This window comes from Orbicella faveolata, unplaced genomic scaffold (assembly GCF_042242905.1).
Source record: "Orbicella faveolata isolate gen_17 unplaced genomic scaffold, um_ofav_v1 contig_25, whole genome shotgun sequence".
Taxonomy (NCBI): Eukaryota; Metazoa; Cnidaria; class Anthozoa; order Scleractinia; family Merulinidae; genus Orbicella; species Orbicella faveolata.
The window spans coordinates 30,866,739-30,888,556 of NW_028301553.1; the positions used below are offsets into that span (position 1 = coordinate 30,866,739).

The window sequence follows — 21,818 nt, forward strand, 5'->3', positions numbered from 1 at the left end:
AGATGAACACGGGGGAACACGGGGGAACCACATGGGGTACGTGGTGAGCCCACGGTAACGTGACGTCATTCAAACACCAAAAGATTTGCAAATTCAGCGATGGCGGACAATTTGCTGGCCGAACAAACAAAGAAAATATCCTCAATAACCCGTGCCATGACCTCTCCACCACACGAAAATCACGAACTGTAGAAAATGACGACTTGGTACACATCTGCTGCAAACCCCTCAGGTAATCTATACAAAGGAACGTCGGTGAATTGCGATTTTTTTCGATATTGGTTTTCTCACACCCAGAAACCAGAAGACGTTTCATGGCTTTAGTTCGTATTGGATTTCCGTTTCTTGCATGCCTTGTACAGCTTTTAATTCTCCCTTTTTTAGAGTATTCGAAACGAAATTTCTCGTTCACAAGTTTGTCCTATTCTATTGATGTTATATTTTCCTTTTTTGGTCCAATTTTAGCGACAAACGGTTTGGCCATGTCGCCTTCAGATGAAAAGAGTCTTCCCTATACGCAACAGCTGAGCGCAAGGTGAGGAAGCTATTTCTGCACTTCGAATTCCTTTAATTAAGCTAACTGTTGCCATTTTAATAAGATCCGTGGTTTTCAACTAAGACGTTTAAGTCGAGTACCAGTCAATCGATCATACGTATAAAAAATTCACAAATGGGCTGAAGTTGTTTATTTTATCTAGAAACTTTCGTCTGGAATTGCCCGTTTCCCAGACGACAGACGGCTGTGTAAAACTGAAATGTCAAAACACTATTTTTGTTTGCTTTAAGCGGCTTACATTTAGTCCCACTTACGAAATGTCGTCGCCTTAACCATATTAAGCAACAACAACTGGAATACGATCAATATAGCTTTGAAATTCTTAGTTTGAGTAAAGGTAAGCTTGATTAATTGAAGCTTTTGAGGTTAATATTGGCCAAAAAATATATTCCGTCCGCTCTATAATATCATATGGATATAAGCTTATAAGGTTCTGACAGTTAGAACCAGACTCTACAGATAACCGCATGCTTATTTTAACATACCTTGTAAATCAAGTTTGATTGTTTAATTGAATTGGATATTTTTTTTTGTATCAGGCTTGATAGAACATAAAATAACATGTTGTGAAATCTTTCATCAGAAATGCTTTCCTGTAACTGAAAAATGTATGCAAACCCAGTCTCATTAGAGTCTTTGATCACTGAGTTGTCTATCAAACCAGATTTCTATATCATGCATTTAGTTATGACATAAATGAAAAAACATATATACATATGGAAATGTTTGACAGGGCTCAAAATTGTGGTTGGATATTTGGGGGAGAAATTTCCAGAAACAAAATGCATCATATTTCCAAACTGTCGTTTCTTTTTTATTAAATTTTCGTGAACTACCTTGGCCATAACTGTTTGTATTTGGCAATTGTAAGCCCATATATGTTAGCCCATATATGTTAGCCCATATATGTTAGCCCATATATATATATATATATATATATATATATATCAGCCTTACCTGATTACTCTTTAATGAGATAGAATTGAATACATCTCAAAAAGATATTACTCGATGACCATTGTGTACGCTTTGACATGCCACACCATTTTCCCTGAAAATGGGTGTCTTTGAAAAAACTCCATATACCATAAGCTTTTTCACTTAAACTATGAACATGTACATTTTCTGAAAGGTCATAAAAGTGTCTCTTCAACCTGTTTAATTTCACTGAAGTTGACATAATTTGATATCCATATGACATCACAGCAATGGGAAATTAGAAGTCTGTTGAAAAACCTCTTATGAATCTTGGCTGCTGACAAAAGTTGTTATGAGTGCGCCCAGAGTTTGAGTAAATTTTGACGCACCCAGTACATCATATAGGCACCTGAGGGGCAAAATTCATGAAATTCTGAGTATGTGATATAGCCACTCGAGGGGTTAATAAGATAGAATTCAATGTTCCTTGTAGCACTTTCATCTTGCAGGATTTAATTTTTGCGGATTATGCGGATGGTACTTGATCCACAAGAATAAGTTCCAGTAGAACAAAAAAACATCACCAAAATTAAGAACCACAAAAATTTACTCCCACTGATATAATCAAAAATGGCTTTTAATTCACTTGAGTTACTATATATCGTACATTGGGGTAAGAAAGAATGTTTATTTTGATATTTGCATTGAGAAAAAGCAATCAGAACTTCACCTTCCTAAGTAATAATTAGCTACAATATTGTTATTGTTGTTTGTTATTTTAGCCATATGATGTTATTCTAACTAAGGCCCCGTCTACACTATGCTAGAGAAATTTGAAAACGACATTTTCACTCTGAAAACGTTTCAAATGTTTTCCATCCACACCATATTCATGGAAAGAATTTGAAGATGTATTGCAGGTCAGTTTGGATTTGTTTTTGCAGAAAACTAAGGGAAATCATATGAATAAATTTATCATCATTTTCAAAAAGCGCCATTTTCAAAATGTTTTCCACCCACACTAAAACACAAAGCCACCATTTTCAAATTTGTCCAGTTTGAAGAGCATTTTGGAAAAGCTCTGTTTTCATGACAGATTAGCGTACGGATGGTAGGCCTCACTGTAGAAATCAAGCTGCATATTAAAAATTCTCCTACATAGTGGGGACAGTGTGAGGCCTTATACTTGCATGTCACATTGTCTGTTATTTTTTAGCCACAATTCTAGAATGATGAAGCTGCCCTTAGGCTCCAGTGGAACAGCAAGACGAAGTGTTAGTTTGGAAAAGACTTCACCAGTGGAAAGCAAGGTATTCTCCTGTACATTAATTATTATTACTAGTAGTAATCAGAGATTATGAGAGTGCGTTCGACGCTCTCACTTAAATATATATATACTGTAAATAAATGATTTCACTAGCTGACTTTCAACCTTTGTTTATTGCTAAAATCAACATTTTTCAGCAGCAACCAAGGTTTTACAGTCAGACACATGTATGCATAGTGTCAAAGTCCATGCTAGTGAAGAGGTCACGATTTGTTGATACGTTGCGTGACGCTGCCAGTTTCAAGTTTCAAATTACGTACATTATCCTAAGCTAGCATTTGCAATCACGTGCTCATCTCGCGTGGTCGTTTATCGTAAACAAACTCCGTGCAACTTATTCGAGTATTTCCCCTGATGAATAAAGTAGTCTTATGGATCTTGCCTTCAGAATACTTTTCCACTGATTCCAAACAGTAAAATTTTGACCGGATAAAGACTGAGCTATCTGTCGTGACTGGAACTAATCAACAAATGCAATCAAAATGTAGCTGCTCCCACGGCTATCATCCCAAAGCGAAGTCGTGTTAATAAACGAGGACAATTCCCTTAGATTTTGATAAATGCTATGGTCGAAGCGTTTAAATTCACCAAAATCTAATGCTGAGAGCACATAATAGCGAAGCGTACGGCAACTGAATGGAAAGAAGTCAAAGAAAGATCCATCAGAAAGACGAGCTCACATGGGCTGCTCACATACTCACATGTTCGCCACATGTCTTATCACATGTCTTAGCATTAAACAGTACCAGTTTACTGGCTGTGACATGCCCCTGCAAAAATCAAGCGGGGTGGCCGTTTTGGTGTCCTTACAGGAATGTGTTTTTTTCGGCCTATAACTGTGCACAGGGAGACCAACTCTGGAAAGCCGCAGATCAAAATTAGGTTTGCATTCCACTTCGTCAAACGCAATTAGATTATGAACTATTAGGTAATAGTTGATTTAGCCTCTGGCCTCATCAGCTCTCGCCTCATAGAAATCACATCTACAAAAATGGTGCTTGAGAGATTCACCTGAAATTTTGCAAAAAGTGTAGAGGGGTGAATCAGTCATTTTCATTTTGTATAAAGGTATGTTATTAACTAGTACTGTAACTTTATATATGTTGTTAACTAGTAACTTATACTGAAAAGCTCATGACAACATGGAGACTGTGAGTCTGAAAAAGGAAAAACAATAAGTTATTTGCTGGCTGTTGTTGGTCTGTATCATGAAAAACAGTGACTAAGGTCTTGAAAATGCTGCCAGAGGCTGCAAGCCAAGGGCAGCATTTTCAAGTCTGTGGTCACTGTTTTTCATGATACAGACTGACAAAGGCCAGCAAATAACTTATTATTTTTTTTTTCCTTTTTCTCGCAAACCACTTTAAATTTATAATTTTTGACCTTTTCCACACACACATGACACAAGTGAACACGACTATGGGCAGAGATAGGAAAATCCACCATGCTAAGAACCAATCAGAATGCAGGGTTCGTTACCATGCCCTCTTGGAAAACATAAAATTTATTGTACTCCAGTTTTAGTTGTGTGACATGGTATGACTTGCTTTGCAAGAAATGTTTAGGCCAATCACACACAAGGAAAGCTAATATGATAGATTGTGCAATTGTTATGTGCCATTGTAGGGGGACTACATGCATGGGGAAACTGCTGGTTGGACTGGCACCTACAGGAAACTCATCAGGTATTGCTTACACATCTCTTATTTTGAAACCCTGCTAAATATAGCCTGTGAACAAAGACGTATTTCTGACTGTCGCTTGTCTCCACTGATAATAACATTATTTTCAGCGTAGGCAAGTGACAGCTAGAAATATGTCTGCATTTGCAGGCTACCATAAACTGCCTCTTACATATAAGGCCTGGCCTTATACAACTTTGTGACAGCTTATAGATGGGGTTATAAATAGAGGGGCTTAAATCCGAGATAGCCTATACCCGGAATGAAAAACCATTTTGAAATGAGCCATAGCTGTATTGGTCAAAATAGGTTTTTCATTTACTAGTTTTAATAAGTTATAAAATCATCGTATTAAAAAGAATCCAAAACAAGGAAAGCTAGAGGGGGAGGAGGCTTATATCTAGGGGCTCATAACCGGGTGTACTTTTTAGTATGCAGGTAAATGGGCCTATAGGTGGGGGTCTTATAAGCGAGGTTGCTTTAATAAGCGGCAGGTTATGGTATGCTAAATACATATACGTTATTTGCTGGCTGGGAGGTCCATACAGTGAAAAACTGTGACCGAGGTCTTGAAAATGCAGCATTTTCAGGCATGAGGTCACAGTTTTTCACTATACAGACCGACCTAAGCCGGCAAATAACATTTTTATTTTTTCCCCATGGTAAATTGGCTTACAAGTTGGTTTGTTTACACAACTTTGTCATTAAATTGGCTTACGTGCCATCTACACACCATCGTAAAAAATCGAACAAGCAAACAAACAAATAGACAAAGAAAGATGTATTAAAGAACAGCTTTATTTCAAACTACTTTGATTACGTTAGTTGCATCTGGTTCACCGGTTAAGTTCTCCAAAACTGTTTTTGGTGGGAAATTTCATGCAAAGTTTCAAGTTGTTCAACAAAAACAATTTTATTGCGAATCACCCGAAATCAGACTTTTTTAGTGTAAATTGAGTAGCAGAATTTGAAGAAATTCGTTAAGTGTGTTCCACAGAAATTCTCGTAAATATAGCAACGATCAGAGAGTTAAACTCGACTGCAATCAACTTTTTTTTTTTGCTTAAAATTGTGCGACGAGAGAAATACAGGATTGCGCACCATTAAAGCGCCGAGCTAAAAACAACTAAACAAACTCTCGCAACTTCAAAATACTTAATTGAATTTACTTACAGTGACTTTCCTTGTCATTTTAGAGTGAACAGAGATAAACTTGCATTGATTAATCGTCGATGGAAGTGTAAAAAGAGCAAAGGTTGACGATTACTGCTAGTTCACTCACGGCAATTTCATCTGCACTGTTTCCTGCCGTTACCGTGACTGTGGTCAGAGATAGGAAAATCCGGACCGCGCTAAGAACCAATCAGATTGCAGGATTCATTACCATACCCTCTTGGGAAAAAATGAAATTATGTAATGTTATATTTACAGGATTTGAATTAATGATGTGACGGTCTAGAGGTTCTTCAAGTTACATGTAGTCGACCAAGATGCAACCTGAAAAAAACTCTTTTCTTAGTCACTCCAATAGTGAGAAATTTATGCTTCCTTGAAAGTAAACTTCCAAGGCCTGGCAGATTCTATAAAGAAGAGAGCATGTATATTCTTGATATTTTTTTCCATAATTAGACTGCAGGGTGGAAATTCTCGTTTTCCAAGAGTGGAGGACATGCCACACTTTCACTATGACATTGTTGATCTTGGTGAATCAGTGAAGGTAAGTTGTTCAATATCCCCTAGTTTGAAAAAGTATACCAACTTATCCAACTCTCCTCCCCCAGTCTAAGATCAAAGCTTCTTCTGACACTCAGGTGGTTAGGTAAAGGCAAGTTCACTGATCTATAGCTATGTTTATATGGGTTATAGACCAGCAATTGAGGCTTATTTGGTCAAGATGGCTGAGTCAATGTCCATGAACACACAAAAAAACAATGAGGCCAACACCCAGTCATCTTGACCAAACAAGCTTGGTCAATAAACAATTTATTATATGGCTTTCGGGGAATTTTTTATTGCAGGACACAGGGAGTAATCCCTGATGGGCATGATAGTGCCATCTTGCCTGCTTGGGTAGCCAATCTCAGCGTAGGATTCAGTTCATCTTGCCCGCTCATGGAGCTAGCCATCTAATAAATTGGAGTATTGTGGATCATGCTTTGAATCCTTCCCAGGGCAAAAAAAAAATTCCCGCGAGTGGTCTCCCACCTTACAGTGTATATGGCCAACACTCATAAAGAAATACTGACTGAGGCTTATTTTTTGTGTTTCATTTTTTCACAAAAGTCCAAGAGTTTGTTCTCTACTTTCCAGAAGTACAACTTTTTCTTTATCTTTTTCTCAGATTAGTCTGTACACAGGCAATGGTGGAGATAAGCGATACCATAACGGCCTTGAAGAGGAAGGGGCACTGCTGGTAAGTGAAGGGATTGTTAAAGTCAATGTGGGGGGAGAGGGAGGAAGCGAAAGGGAGGGGAGGGTTGTGGAGTTGGGATTTTAAAGAATACACATTAGACCATTTTCTTATTCTCGGTATAGGACTGGAACTAGCATGCAACTGAGGCTAATGCGGGGAGTGTTTTCAAATACAAATGACATTGATCTCTTTCTTATGACATTTCCCCGCATGAACCTCCATTGCAAGCTAGCTCCAGTCTAGTACCGAGAATACAAATATGGTCTATTGCACTCACCCTGTAGGAACTTGCAATATTCTTTAGTCTTTGAAAGTAACTTGTGCTTACTTATTCCAAATTGCACTCAAAATCATTTGATAACCTAGTAAACAAATTACTTTTGACCTGTGAACATTACCTTAACACGCCAACACTGCGTTTTACCAGAGATTTCTTCGAGTTGCTAAGAGCCTGGTTCTGAATTTGGTGGTGCTGGTCAGGTGCGCAGCCTTACACGAGCCATCACGCAACAGTTGAGAATCAGAGAAATCAGGAGGAGGCGGCAACTGTCTGCTTTTTGAATAGGTTACGTCACGGACGACCCCCACTTTCGTTTCTTATTAAAATGAAAAAAAAAAATTGTTAGTCTGTGCTTTGTTCAGATAAGTGCTTGCTGGGTGTTTGAACTTAAACTTGTTGCTAAAGAGATTCTTTTAAGTCAAAAAAGTTTCGATTTTCAGAAGGGTAAGAATTTGTTGCTCTTTATCTCATCGCTTCGTTAATTTCGGAGCGCAGTAATTAACTTTTTTACTGCGGTCTATATTGAAGTAGATATTAGTCTTTATTATCTTTCGAGACAAGAAGCAATCATCCATAAGGATCCCCTTGTTGAGCGTAATAACCTGGTTGTATTCTTTGTTTTAACTTCGAAAGCTTTCGCGCTTGACTGTGAATTCAATATCGTTTAATATAATATATACAAGCATCATTTTGTGTTCGCAGCAAGTGTAAAATTTCGTGTTACCACTGGGGAAAAGGGCGCTCGAGGGATATATTGTTTTTCCTTCGTGTTTATATTTCCCTTTGATGGAAATTTAACAGTTTGAGTTTTCAATTCCTGTCGCAGATCAACGTTATCTGTCGTGGAAAGTCGTGGATTTTGACGAGGTCAGTTGATAATTTGCGACTCTTGGATCGCGCCCTTCACAGGTAAATAATTTTCGTTGTTCACTTCAAGTTCATGCAAAGCTTCATGCATTTAGAATGGGTTTATTTTAGCGATAATTACTGTTTATTAGCGCGCTTTAATGCTTATATTCAGCAATAACTTCCTTAAATTCGCTACAAAAGACACCACAATGCGACAGGACCCTTTCGATATACGATTGTCAACGTAAACATTGGCTTAATAAGGTATCTTTACTAGTCTCTGCCGAGCAACAAATTGAAGTTGTATTAGTTCACGAGTTTTAACGATAAAGCTGTAGTGACTTTGTTAGTTTATTTTATATTGAGACTTATATTCGCGATGGCAGAAAATGCGAATGTAATTTTTGCAGTTATATCCTCTTTCGTTGGGACCAGTTCCGCCATAAATGATAGGAAGCAACATTGAACCCACCAAGAGCCGTTTTATTCGTTATGATTCGAAAATTCTAATATGATTTTTAAAATTTCACCCGCTTTGAAATTCAAGAGAGAAATCGGAGTTTGGAAACTAAAATTTATATCTGCGAAATTATTTGCCGGACAGCAATATCGTGTGATTCAGTCATACGTGAAAATTAACGACTTTATTCATTACTGAAGAGTTCGTATTTTCAGTAGTTCTTTCGATGTTCTTCGTTATATTTGTTCTGGTTTTACTAGGGGGGGGGGGGGGGGAACTTGTCAAAAACGAAGGGAGAGAAGGGTGAAGACTTTTACGCAATTCAGAACTTTCATAGATTGTCTTCCGTTATCCTAATCATGAGCAGTTTGTTCCGTTTGATATAAAATCACGAACATTTACACCGAAGTTTAGAAATGCACGGAATTTTATGCGATTAGGTAAATCAAATCAGAGATTTTTGTCGTCCAGTTTGTTTTCCTGAGAAACGAAACTGCCTTTTAAATTGGCTTTGCTCTGTAATTCACTGAGAAATATTAATATTGATCTTAAGTGTTAGACGATGGAAGTGTTTCCCGCGCTTGGTGCCAGTGGCATGTTTTGGCTTTCAGTTCTGATTGGCTGTGCGCGTTATTTACTTTGTTTTGATTGGTCAGTTGTGAATAATGCTGCGTCACTCATAGATCGCCTTATCTGCACGCGATAATCATATGGGATATTAATTTGTTTGTAGTACTTTTCATCAGGCTTCATAGCTCAGTTGGTAGAGCATCGCGCCGGTATCGCGGAGGTCGCGGGTTCGAATCCCGTTGAAGCCCTGGCTTCTTCTTTCCAATTGCTTAAATTGGAAAATTTACTGCGACGATCATCCTTCACTTTCAGTGATTATTAAGCGTAGAAAATTTCGCTTTCGTTAAATGTGCGTTTTATGGTCGCAAAACAGATTAATTGAATGAGAAAACAATTCATGCTAGTTAAACCTAGTTTAGTTGACCATTTACAATGAAACGAGAAAACCGGTTGGTCAAAGGTTGATCTAAAATGGAACACAAAAATAGTAATACTGAACATTTCCGTTAAACATTTGCCGTGTTCTCGATTCATCAGAGTTCACTGGGAGCGCCTGGAGCCGAGCTAAGGAGCCGCGCATTTCATTATTAAAAAAAAATGGGCGAAAGACCTGTAGCTGGTAACAAAAGAAGAAGTTCCACATTCTTTGTTTAAATTCTTTGCTGCCATCTGATCTAATCAGATTTTCCGTTTAATCAGGAAATTTTCTTGTCGGGTTCAATTTATTTTCGAATTCTTACGCCCAGTAGGCATTCACATTCCAACGAAAATTCTTAGCATTTGCGACGTAAAGGCAGACCGTTTTTGTTTAAGGTAAGAGAAAAGCGCTGTGGACGCGTTAGTAAGACTTTTTATAATAGAGGTTTGTTGTTGTTGTTGCTTTTTTGTTGTTGTTTAACCGTTTTCATTTTGTTGTATTGTCACGTAGCCTTTCCTTGGGTAAGAAAGATTGCGTGACACCTCAAAGAACGTCCGTGCTTGGGAGTCACGGTGATACGGATTTCAAGTCACGCTGGTTCCAGAGGTTTCCTGTTTTCTACTTCGAAATAGAAGCTCTGGGATCAGGGTAATTCTAATTAAGAAGGTTTCCAAACATTACATTAAAATCTGTTTTATTTTTCCTCAGGTGCCTTTTCGACAGAAACCACAGCCAGCTGAGATGCCTTGCTCGTCTTCCTGACACTGACGACTTCATTAAAAGCCAAGTGGGTTTGCTTTTCGCTCTGTTCTGCACCTAAAACATTACACTGTAGTTAGGTAATTCGGTGTCCTTTACTCCTGAGATCCAGTGACTCTGATGATTTTGGTGGTAGCTGGCTTTGAAAGACTTCTGACTCAAGAAAAGTACTTTCTTCCCCATATATTGACACCGTAGTAACATGCCGCTATTTAGAGTGTGGCTTTTGAGAGATCTTGTTCAGCGTGAAAAGCCGTTCTGCGTGACGAGTTCTCCTTCTCTTTGTAGGAATGTCGTCAGCTAGTGCAGGAATACCTGACAAGACTCGCTGAGCTCGCTGATGATGTCATGAACTGTAGTGCCGTCCTTAACTGGCTTGAGGTGAGTACCGAGCTTTGTGATTGGTTAAAAATGGCAGAACGCGAAACCAATCAGACGCAAAACCAACACCAGTCGTGACGTGGCTTACACTAGTTTTTCCGCGCTTAATGCTTGTTGACTGTTTTTCCGCACTGAGTGTTCAATGGTGGCATGTCTACCTATGCTTGGCATTCGTTCGCCCGCTTTCTCAACCTTTGCATTGACCTGTTTTCAGTTTACCCACCCTTAACGTTGATACGTGGTTGCATATTTTCCCGCGCTTTTCACTCGTTGTGTGTTTACTCACGCTTAGCACTGACACGTTTTGGCCGTTTCCCCGCGCTTTTACATTGACACGTGGTTGCATGTTTTCCCGCGCTTTGCTCCGTCTGTCCGTTTTCCCGCGCGTAACTGATAGTGTTTGCATGTTTTCTCGCGCATGTTTGCATGTTTTCTCTCGATAGTGTTTGCATGTTTTCACTGGTGCCTGTTTCCCCGCAGTTTACACTGGTATATGGTTTCACTTCTTCTTACAAGCTTTGTGGTGTTTTATGCCTTAAATATTCAAATGTAAACGTCTCAAGGATTATTTTTTCTGCGACAGAAATCGCACTTACTCTTATGACTGCCTTTATGTTTTCTCAGCTTGATAACCATGGAAACCACATGTTACTGACAGACGAGTCTCCAATCAACGTACCTGGAATAGCAGCTGCTCACGTGATCAAACGATACACTGCGCAGGCTGCGGACGAAATCTCTCTCGAGGTATGATAATATTATAATGGTCAGGTAAGAGGTACAGTGCAAGCTGTGTTCTTAGGCAAAGCTTTGTACTCTCACAGTGACCAGAAACAAGAGTCTTAAAAAGCTCTGGTCTTGTGAGCCACTTGTTTCAAATTTCATTCTAAGAATTTGTGTCAGGTCTGTCTGAACTAACGTGATTCAAGCGTTACTTTGTCAACGGATTTTCTGTCAACCTTTCGTTTTATACACAAATCGGAAGTGAAAGGAACCAAAACTCATTTTCCCTCGTGTCGTTCTTAGTGTATCATTTAAGGTAATTCCTCTGAAATAAAAGTGACAATAGATATTTGTCCAAACTTTGTCCACTGAATATTTGTCAAATGATAACTTCAATTTTGAAATAAAAGAGGGGGTGCGCATGCTCATTAAGGAGCAGTGAGGCATTGAAAATGCCCCATTTTGGCCTTATTTAATGCTTATTATAAGAACACATTCCCAGTAATTGCAACATCTTTGTGAGCCCGGACTCATAAGAACACGCATTAAACTACAGTCAATACAATGTGTCGGACACAAATAAACGTTTTAAGTTTTATTCAGACAGAAAGCTAAATCCTTGATTATAAATTTGAACCAAATTTCTTGACGTGGTTACCGACTGCAAAATAGAAAAGACCACAGTGTATCTGCTATTTTTCTTATTTATTCAATTATCAGCAATAGAAATTAGATCAGTCTTCTCTCACGCAAAGCTTATGATTAGTTGATTACAATGACTGGAAAAAAAATTGGGGTGCCCGTGCTCGTTGGTGAGCTAGAGCCATTTTTCAACTGACAGAACTCAATATCAAGGCAAATCCGTCATGTTTTCAATATGCGCGTGCACGAGCGCGCGCTAATGACGCCATAAATTATGCGCAGTAAGGATGCGCAATGCAAATGTGAAGAATGACCTTAAATGATTTATGGCGTAACCTCTGTTCAGTCTTCCCTTTGCCTCAATCATTTTTGTCTCTGTTTCTTTGCTATTGCGTCTTGGTGTTTTAATACCTTAACAAACTATTGTCTTAGAGTTTTAATTTGATTTGATGGTAATTTCATGCCTCTTAAATGTGACATCATACTATGTCAGTGACTTACCACTGGGTTTTGACCGATTTCAAGAGCGTGATTAAACGTGGTTTTTATGACGGTAAACACAATTGTTCAATCAATTTGTGACGTTCTGTCCAGTGTCACGGATATCATTTCGTACGTTATTTAAAATTTGATTGAAATGATCTCGTGACGTAGTTCCGCTGGTGACTTAAGTTTGTTCGTTGCCATGGGTGAGTGACTTTGAAGGGTTTCCGTCCGGCGTGACGGCTTTGGTCACGTATTACCTCACGAAACGTTCTCTTGTGGGAAAGCTTTAAAACAGTTGCCCGCCGAAAAGAAAACGAATTAGTACGGCACAATATTAAATTAAATGATTTTCTCAAGTGTGCAGTAAGGGAGATAGATGAAACAAAAAGAAAAGAGCATTTTGTGAATGCGTGAATGAAGTGAGTTCAGCCGTTATGAAAGCAAGTGAAATTCTATCCGTTAGGTTTTTACTCAATTCTTACTCAATTCTTACTTAATTTGAAATGAAGTGATCTGGTTGTCACCTTGGGTGATGACATCTCAACAAGCAAACAGGACGTATAATTGAGCATAATTGAAGAACCTAATATTAATGATTGATCCATACATGATTACGATACGTCGAAAGTTCAGACCCGAATTTTTCACCTTAAACGCGTTAACGGAAGTGGGAGGCGTTTGCTTGTCCCTCGCTACGGCAATATCAACTTTTACCAAACTAACGCAGATCGAAACTACGTTTTGGCACTAAACGGTTTGAGTATAGGGATAATCGATTGATATATTCGTCTAAATGCATCAATTCAGTTAACAGCATTGTGCATTAAGAATAGTGTATCGCTCCTTTAAAATCGCGTGATCCGAACATGACGTCATTTTCTCAGTAGTCACGGGTCACATGACAAACATTGCCTGTCAAAAAAGGTGATTGATTGTCAGATAGGCAAATTAATGTTGACAAGAATTGGGCGACCACTTTGGCTAATTTTTAGCGGAATTGCAAAAAGAATTAGGTCGGTTTCCTGTAGAAATCAATAGTGCCCTTGTATTAAATATGTAGTTAATTTTGAGGAGACGCGCTTTTTTGCCGCCGGTATGGCGGAAACCACTTGTTCGTAGTTGTTACGCAATTACCGAGTTGAGCGAATGGCCCGAAGGCACTTGACGTAAGAATGAAATTGTTCCGCTCTATGTAGCGTGTCCGGATTGTCATTTCAAATGGAAACATTTCAAAAATCCTGAATTGATAGTAATTAGCTCAACGGGGCTAAACCAGCGCTGAAGTTGGTAGCGTTTCATTCATCTTTCGCCGTTCTTGTTTAGTGCAAACTTTGTTTCATTTTGTTGCAACGGTGTTGTTGCAGGTCGGTGGGATAATTTCCGTGATTGATATGCCCCCGGTTGACGAGAGCCTTTGGTGGAGAGGAAAGCAAGGATTTGAGGTATAGTAAGGTAGAAAATAATATACCGAGTTATAGAAATTTAACGCAATTGTTTCACCGAGTTGTAAGAGTTTTATAAAAGTCGCGCGAACAAGGAGAAAGCCCAACAAAGTAACCTGTCAGTTGTGAAGTCCTTCAACGAATTGATGTTATTCAGAGGGTTTCTCAACAAAAAGGATTTGTGGTCGATGTTGTTCGTTGTTTACAATGTTCAACTGAGTGTATAGATTGTTTCGTTGATCTTATGTATCTAAATATTTACACTGAAACGCTTAACTTTAATTCAATAGGATTATCGTAGTAAGTGTTTTTAATACTTGTGATCTCAGTGAAGTTCATAGGTTCAATAATTTCTCTCGATGATGAAGTTTTTGGTTGGTTGTTTTTTGATTGGATTTCGATTAACGATTCAGGGGGCAGCGTTAATTACAGCCAAGTAATGCCATTTTTGAAATGCCGTAGTGGTTAGCATCAACCCTCTCGTATGTAAGTGGTCTGTTGGTTTTCCAGCTTCAAGAATATTCTTGCTTTAGTTGGAAAAGTTATTGGACTTATTTGTGTTGGTTGCAGCTCTAAGAATTTCCTTTCTACATGGCTCTCTTCGTGTTATAGCTTAATATCCTTCATGGCCTGAATGATCTCATTTTAATCCTTGCGCCAGTCTCAAAATGTTATCTCACCCTACTGATCGTCATAGCTAACCTTGGTTGAAACAAACTTAGCTCTGGAGAGTTTGTAGTTTGTCAACGCAGCATCCTAGTGCTGATGAATTTCTCGATTCTTATCACCTGTGTGCTTGACAGTGTATTGGTAGCGTAAGGAGATTTTTTATTTTTATCACTGAATGCACTTTTGGGATGTTTTCAGGTTGGATTCTTTCCTAGTCAGTGTGTTGAAGTTATCTGTGACAAGACGGACGGTCAAGCATCGCTGCCCCGCCACACGGCAACCTCACACATGACACCAGGTTTGTTTACTTGTTTATAGTGTTTAACACTTGTTGGAGACACTTTCGTTGTGTGTGGTTTCCAATCCGAGAAATGACTCTTTTGTTCAACGTTCTGTCTGTCTGTCTGTCAAATATGACTCACCCTCGTTTATGTCTGTCTGTCTGTCTGTATGCCAAATGCGACCCGTCCTCGTTTACGTCTGTCTGTCTGTATATGTGTCTGCCGTCTGTCTGTCTGTCTTTCTGTCTGTCTGTGAAATGCGACCCACCCTCGTTTATGTCTGTCTGTCTGACTGTATGTCAAATAAGACCCACCCTAATTTATGTCTGTCTGTCTGTCTGTCTGTCTCTGTGTCAAATGCGACCTACCCTCGCCTGAAAAGAAATGATTATAAATGTTATTTGTCCCCATTGTACACCCACCTCGCGCGTGAAACGCAGCGATTTAAAGCATCGAAGCTAAACTGTGCAACACGCTAAACAGCTCTCGCTTGCACTGAAACCCTTACAGCGTATTTTTAGGGGAAACGGAAGAACAATGTATCAAATAATATCAAAATGTTTATTTTCTTCTTTTCTTTAGTTGCCAAGAAGCGAGGGAAAATTGTGTCCTTTCTGCGGTTGTTCCTGTCTTCTCGTCCTTCGAAGGCAAGGCTGATGCAAAGTGGTATCCTGAAGTAAGTCAGCTTATCTTGTGTGTACAGCTGCTGTTAGCGGGTTATGACACGTAACAAGCACAAAAATGTTAGGATTGGTGTTATCCAATCAGATGAGAGTACGAACACCGGTGAGAAACCTGACATACCAGTAGGCGATGAGTTCAGCCACTTTTAAACTTTAAAAAGAAATGTTTGACTAGCATCCGATTTCACTCCGTAGTCTCCCTCCAAGAGGGAGCCTTGTAATTTTTTTTGATTAGGGATTTTGGTTGAGAAGGGTTTTAGTTTTCCCCACAGTAGTATTTTAACCCATCCAGCATTTCGACGGAAAACTGTCTAATTTACCTGTCCAATTAAACTGTACAATTGATGTACAATTATTTGTTTGTCCACCTGTTTGTTCTCAGGGAACGGACCTTTGGTTGTGACTTGGGCGAACATTTGGCAAAAACGAATAGCCAAGGTGAGGAATTATATTTTAATCATTGCATGTTGCACGGCTTTCTGTACATTAACATTGAAATGATTTTCTTGGTGAAAAAATGCAGTGGCGATCAGGCCTCTGTCTGAAGTATTGCGTTTCTCAAATCCTGTAGATTCACTTGAAAAGATGGAACCTTAATAGAACTCTTTGTTGTTGTTTTAGTTCCTTTGGTGTTAACAAAGTGCGCTGAAGTGATAGAGAAGAATGGTATCGTAGATGGAATTTACCGTCTATCCGGCATGTCTTCTAACATTCAGAAACTCAGGTAAGTATTCTACTCAATCTTCTAGTCCCAAGCTCAAATTTGAAATCTCCTTACGGAATGGTATCTATTTATTTTACGGTAGTTGTGAGAGGAAGGTTGCTCATCAAGACGGCATGTCTTAGTTGGTAGTTTTTGTTTTTGTTGTTGTTGTTGTTGTTGTTTTTTTTTAGTGAACATCTGACATCCTTGACATTGTGTTGATATTTTATGAGGAATGGCGATATTGCATACTCGTTATTAGCAAGAGTTTTATTTCCCAGGTTGGCATTTGACGGGGACGAGCCGCCCGACCTCCTAAAGGACTGCTATATCCGGGACATTCACTGTATCAGCTCTTTGCTCAAGATGTACTTCAGGTAAGGTCACATGAAGTTTCCTTTTCATGTCGGCGCAGAGTTGTGACTGCACGGTTATGCAAACTGTGTAGTTTTGGTTTTCGCATTTGCTAAGGAAACCAATGGAGTTGTTATTTCCAGAGTCAAAAAAACCAAATTTTTTTGTTCGCAGAGAGCTACCGAATCCACTACTGACGTATCATCTGTACGACAAGTTTGTGGTGAGTATAGCTTAATACACTCATCGTGACATATCCGGATGAAAAACTGTGACCAATTAACTTATTCATAGAAGCATCCAAATATCGAGGGATATTCCTTTTAAGTGTTCCGTCATCTTACCATTTCAGGCCGCCATCCAAATCACGAACGAATCAGAACGTCAAATAGCCATCCATCACGTGGTACAGCAGCTTCCGCCACCCCACTACAGAACACTAGAGTACCTGTTACGTCACTTGTCACATGTGGCCTCGTACTCGCCCCAGACCGGCATGCACGCCAAGAACCTTGCCATCGTGTGGTCACCAAACCTCTTGCGGCCGATGTCTCTGGACGGCGGAGGCGCGGCCCTTTTGCAGGTCAACGTACAAGCTGTTATAATAGAGTACCTTATAAGGAATGCGAACGTGTTTTTTGACGAACACGCGGCGGCGGCTGCGATTGTGGCGAACCCGCGTTACTCGTCCTCGTCGCTCGACAGACAGCGAAAGGTGGTCTCCGATTCAAGTAAGGATTCTTACTACGTTTTTTGTCACGTTGTGTTGTGTGTTGCGTTTTGCAATGTGTGATGTGTGATGTAAGATGTGTAGTGTAATATGATATGTGTGATGTCACTTGCGTGACTTTCTAGGTATGCGGGGCAGTCTCGTCAGTATCTAATTTTTTTCAGTATAGGAATCGTGATTACAAGAAGCTAATTATTTTATGTTGAATGATGGTATAATTATAACTAAATAGAATAGAACATTCTGAGCCGATTACATCTGAATGATCTCTTGTTTTCATTACAGATATTGCCGGCGCTCCTTCCATTGGTCCAAGGATGGCGTCACTGTCCATTTCCCCGCCTACTAAACTAATATCACTGGAAGAAGCCCGGGCGCGGGCGCAGACAACGCCCTCGAAGCCCCCAGTAAGGCACGTAAGAGTCACGGCTGTGCCAGCACCCGAGCGATTTGAGCCTCCCATGTATCGGTCATCGGTTGAAGTTCCCGCGAGAAGGAAGTCGAGCGATGGGGGTGTTAGCGGACGCAAGTGGAAAAGCTTTTTCCAGAAGGGAAGGAACTTTGACGCTTCGCAGTCCGTGGCTAAGATTCAGGAGACGAGCCAAGGGACTTACGTTAGTGTCATGCGTGAGCCCCAACCACAACGTGAAACCGTGGAAGGAGTGCGCCAGACAAGAAGTGCGGAGAAACTCAATGAGGCGCCTAATGATACGGGACCGCGGCCTGTTAGGGCCAGACATATACGTATGGATGCTAAGCATGACACGAGGGAGATAAGAACTCCTGTTCACCAACCGGTCACAATATCGTTTAGCCACCAGCCCGCGCGGGAACGCTCACGGACTGTTGGCGAGATGCACATCAGAAGGCACCCGGTGTTGACTTCGTTCAAACGGGTGTCATCTGAACAGACTGTATTCTATACTAAAGTGGAATACCACCCGACGAAGGTCAATCATCGGAGAGCGTCGACCGGCGGCGAAGAGCTCGAGAGCTCCATGCGGAGGCGAGAAGTTCCGAGCTCCGAGCATCGCCCTCTGTCGGTATACGACAATCGCCCGATCTCGATATACGACAACGAACCGACAACGCATCGGTATTCTTCGCCGGTTTTCTCGCAGAATTACTGCACGATACCCGAAGAGAAGCACCGCTACTCGACACCAGTGAACATGACCACCCCTCCCATGAAGAAAACATCCAGGGGAAGGCTGTCAGACCAGCAGATTGCTATCACTGGGGCGAGGCTGGCGCAGACGTCTCTAGTGCCTTGCTCAAACAGCGGTAGGCCAATGCATTGAATGAATGACGTAATTTTGGTACAGTCGCGCGCTGAGAACGTGCTATTTTTCGCGGTCACGGCCAGGGTCCTGAGTTGACGGCGGTCGCGTGGTACTCAGCAAGCGGTTTGATATTGTGAAGAAGAATATTTAATTTGGAATGGTTCGTCTCTTCGCTGTCACAGTGCAAAGGGCTCTTCACTGGATTCTGTCGTGAGTAGACGCGGGGAAACTTAAGTAAATGTCTTAACCTTTGACATTTTCGGTGTTTAACATGCAATAACATGCCGCTCAATTTGTCAGATTTTCAAACTTTTGTTTTGCGGTTCTTATTAGTCTCATTCAAACGAGAGTGAAGGGTAGTTGAGTTAATCTCCCAGATAGGATTACCCGTCATCCTCTCTTGCCTCAACTTCGTTTCCAGGCTCTCTCATCTTCCCGCCCTACTGGAGCGAGAGAGGAGCGGGAAGAAGAGAGACCCTGGAACGAGGTTGTTATTGCCTCAGTTTTAAGCCATCTTAGAGAATCTCGTACCATTGCCCTTTCTCTTTGAAGTTAAATGTGAATGATGTAATTGCAGTTCTTGGAAAGAGAAATTACGCGAGAAATATCTTTTGGCTGGAACAACGCATTCATTTTGAAATTCTGTCGAAACATAGCGCAGTTTACTCTCAGACATACTACATTGCTGTACTTTGGCCTAACTCCACCGCTCTCCGCTCCGCCATATTTCAGTGAAAACAATCGGATGTAGACTTTTGATGCCGCTTCTATGAAGTACTAATCCCTTCAGGGACATGGGAAAATTACAATAAAGCTTTGTGTTACTGTCAATTTTATAATCTGAAATGACCGAGCACACACAAAGCCAGCAAAGCGAAGTAATTCAAGCGACAAAATTCTGAATTGCGAATATTTTTTAATTTATCACGAAAATATTTTTAAGTCTTTAAAGCGTATGTTAATATAAATTTTAAATGTAAATATCTCAAGAGTTGGCGAAAATATTGTTTGCACTGAAGGTGAATTGTCTTGTTCCAGTAGAAAGGACGTAAATATAATGAGCCTTGTTGAATTGCTATGTGATTTTAGCTTACCCCTCCCCTCCCCTCCCCTCCCCTTGCCTCCCCTCCCCTATCCACTTTGCTTCTTATCTTTGTGTTTCTTGTAAATGATAAATTCGGAATCTTATGAGGTCCCAAGCAAGTGACATTTAACTAGAGCTCGGTTTTGTCCCTTCCTTTCAGTGATGTCGTTGTGTTGAGCACTGCGAAGTTTCAAAAGATTTTATTCAATTAGATCTCAGCTCTATGTACTTTTCTTTGATAATGAGCTGATTGATAAACGCGTGTTTCCTATTGTGGGGTGAATTAATTTAAAACTCAGCCTCCGAGTTCTTAACCTGGTCTATTAAATTCTTCTAATAGTGCTCCATTTCGTCAACTGAAAACAAACACTCGCCCAAGCTAATCCGTTTTCGGAACGAAGATTGTGCGAACCGAAAACGCATTTCGCAGCAGTTCCCCACTCCACACGAAAATGCTCGAAAACATAGCAACAGTCCTCTGCCAAGGCGCATGTGCCGTAAATGGACTACCTAAGTTTTTCCAGTCCACACTAACGCGATAGGCACCCGTTGGAAAATGTCTTCTCAGTACAATTGGCGGCTTTCTCAAATGCTGATCGCGTTTCTTATGAAAACGGTGAGCGTTTCCTGGCGCTTTAGTGTGGACGGTGCGCTCAACGCGTCAAAAGGCGCGTGTTTTTAAACGAAAACGCATACATCTAAAATGCCGTCGAAAGCGACGGCGAAGGCTTTGTATTTTTCCATACCATAGCAGCGTTTTCGAGCGTTTAAGTATGGACGGGGAAAAGCTCCGAAAACGGTAGTGTGAACGCGAAGCATTTAACTCGTTTTCGCTAAGTGCGTGGTTAAATGGGTAAACGGGCAGAGCGCCATTTTTTTTAACCAGTCAGTCTCATGAACGCTCTGGCTAACTTGAATAGCACTCCGGATAGCCTGAACGTCACTCCGCTTTGCCTAAATAGCTCTCCAATGAGCCGGTCCCCGTTAGTGGCCCCGTACTCTGTAGTTTAGCCCGAATGTGTTGCATTCGTAATACCGTTCGGTTTCATCTCCATATCTTCTGAAGCCGCAGACGGGGAATCAACAGTATATGGCTTTATACTACTATTCCGCGCGCGAAAAGGCGCGTGCAACTTTCCCGCGTGTCTCGGAAACAAATTCTTGAGTTGCTCTTCGATAGCTTTGATTTGTTCCTCGCCTTTCTTGTCTTTGTGCTTCTCGAACAAACTTTCGATCAGCTGTTCAGCATCTGCCTCTGCAAGTGGTTTGATTTTGTCGTTGAAAAGAGTCACGGCTTTCTCTGCTTCGTATTCTTGGAAAGCATACTTCCCTTGTAGTTTCGGGTCAACTGGTAAACACAAGCGATAAACCGTGACGAAGACTGTGGAGACAATAACAAGTCCGAGAATCAAGCCCCATGCGATAAACTGCGACGCAGTCTTCGCTTGAGAGAATTCTTTATTCACGGCATCTTTCAGGGCGGTTGTGGTTGCCTTGGCAAGTGCTGTATCCAGAGGTCCAAGTTTGGCGCAAACGTAATAATCTTCTTCGACAAAAGCGTACACTAGCCATATAACTGGCGGCAAACAAGATACAAACAGACTGTTCTTTGCCTTCAAGAACAGCAATTTCTTCCTACGGCATCTTAACAAACAACAGCCTGTTACCGCTTGCCAAAACGGAGTGGAAGCTAACAGCGCTAAACAGAACAGCAAAATCGACGGACCAAGGATAAAAAGGATGCCGTATACCTTAAAATTTTCCTCGGGACACGAAAATACGATGTCGCCCAAGAACTCGTTGACGCCGTACAAAACCAGTGTGGCGACAACTGTTTTGAATGGCACTTCGTTTGATTGTGCGACTCCTTTAACAGCTTTAAAAGCCGCTTCTAGAATAGCAGTAAAAGTGCCAGTGATGGCCCCTGACATAATTTGTGTTGTGGACACACTCTGCAAAAACAAATCCCTTAAATGTATCGCTTGTACTTTAGTTCTGTTAACAGTGCTGATCAAAGCAGCCCATGCAGTTAATATGATGGTTTATATGATATTACACGTCTACACAGTTGAATGGTCAATTCTGACAACTAAAACCATTCAATCAGAATGCTGCCAATTCATTG

At 40.6% G+C, this 21,818-nt stretch overlaps 2 protein-coding genes and 1 non-coding gene across 3 annotated transcripts; 2 read left to right on the forward strand and 1 right to left on the reverse strand.

Annotated features, from left to right (window-relative positions):
* Positions 1-33: 33 nt before the first annotated feature.
* LOC110059240 (rho GTPase-activating protein 32-like) lies at positions 34-19,681 on the forward strand. The gene is made up of 19 exons (XM_020765945.2): positions 34-232; positions 466-535; positions 2,691-2,784; positions 4,428-4,486; positions 6,113-6,200; positions 6,825-6,896; positions 8,003-8,085; positions 10,182-10,260; positions 10,521-10,613; positions 11,238-11,360; positions 13,829-13,906; positions 14,774-14,873; positions 15,439-15,532; positions 15,922-15,977; positions 16,161-16,263; positions 16,524-16,619; positions 16,771-16,819; positions 16,949-17,327; positions 17,612-19,681. Exons 1-19 carry the CDS (start codon positions 196-198, stop codon positions 18,625-18,627), a joined length of 2,769 nt encoding a protein of 922 aa, XP_020621604.2. The 5' UTR covers positions 34-195; the 3' UTR covers positions 18,628-19,681.
* Trnat-ggu (transfer RNA threonine (anticodon GGU)) lies at positions 9,231-9,303 on the forward strand. The gene has a single exon. It is a non-coding gene; the product is annotated as a tRNA-Thr (tRNA).
* A 200-nt stretch (positions 19,682-19,881) lies between the features above and the next one.
* Positions 19,882-21,816, reverse strand: LOC110059161 (calcium homeostasis modulator protein 5-like). Its single transcript, XM_020765856.2, has one exon. It carries the CDS (start codon positions 21,622-21,624, stop codon positions 20,701-20,703), a length of 924 nt encoding a protein of 307 aa, XP_020621515.1. The 5' UTR covers positions 21,625-21,816; the 3' UTR covers positions 19,882-20,700.
* Positions 21,817-21,818: the final 2 nt, after the last annotated feature.

Excerpts from the sequence above, each read along its gene's own strand:
- LOC110059240 (XM_020765945.2), top strand. The coding sequence starts at position 196 with ATGACGACTTGGTACACATCTGCTGCAAACCCCTCAG. Across the intron at positions 6,201-6,824 it reads ATCTTGGTGAATCAGTGAAG|ATTAGTCTGTACACAGGCAA; the intron begins GTAAGTTGTTCA and ends TCTTTTTCTCAG. Across the intron at positions 16,820-16,948 it reads ATCTGTACGACAAGTTTGTG|GCCGCCATCCAAATCACGAA; the intron begins GTGAGTATAGCT and ends TTACCATTTCAG.
- LOC110059161 (XM_020765856.2), bottom strand. The coding sequence starts at position 21,624 with ATGTCAGGGGCCATCACTGGCACTTTTACTGCTATTCTAGAAGCGGCT.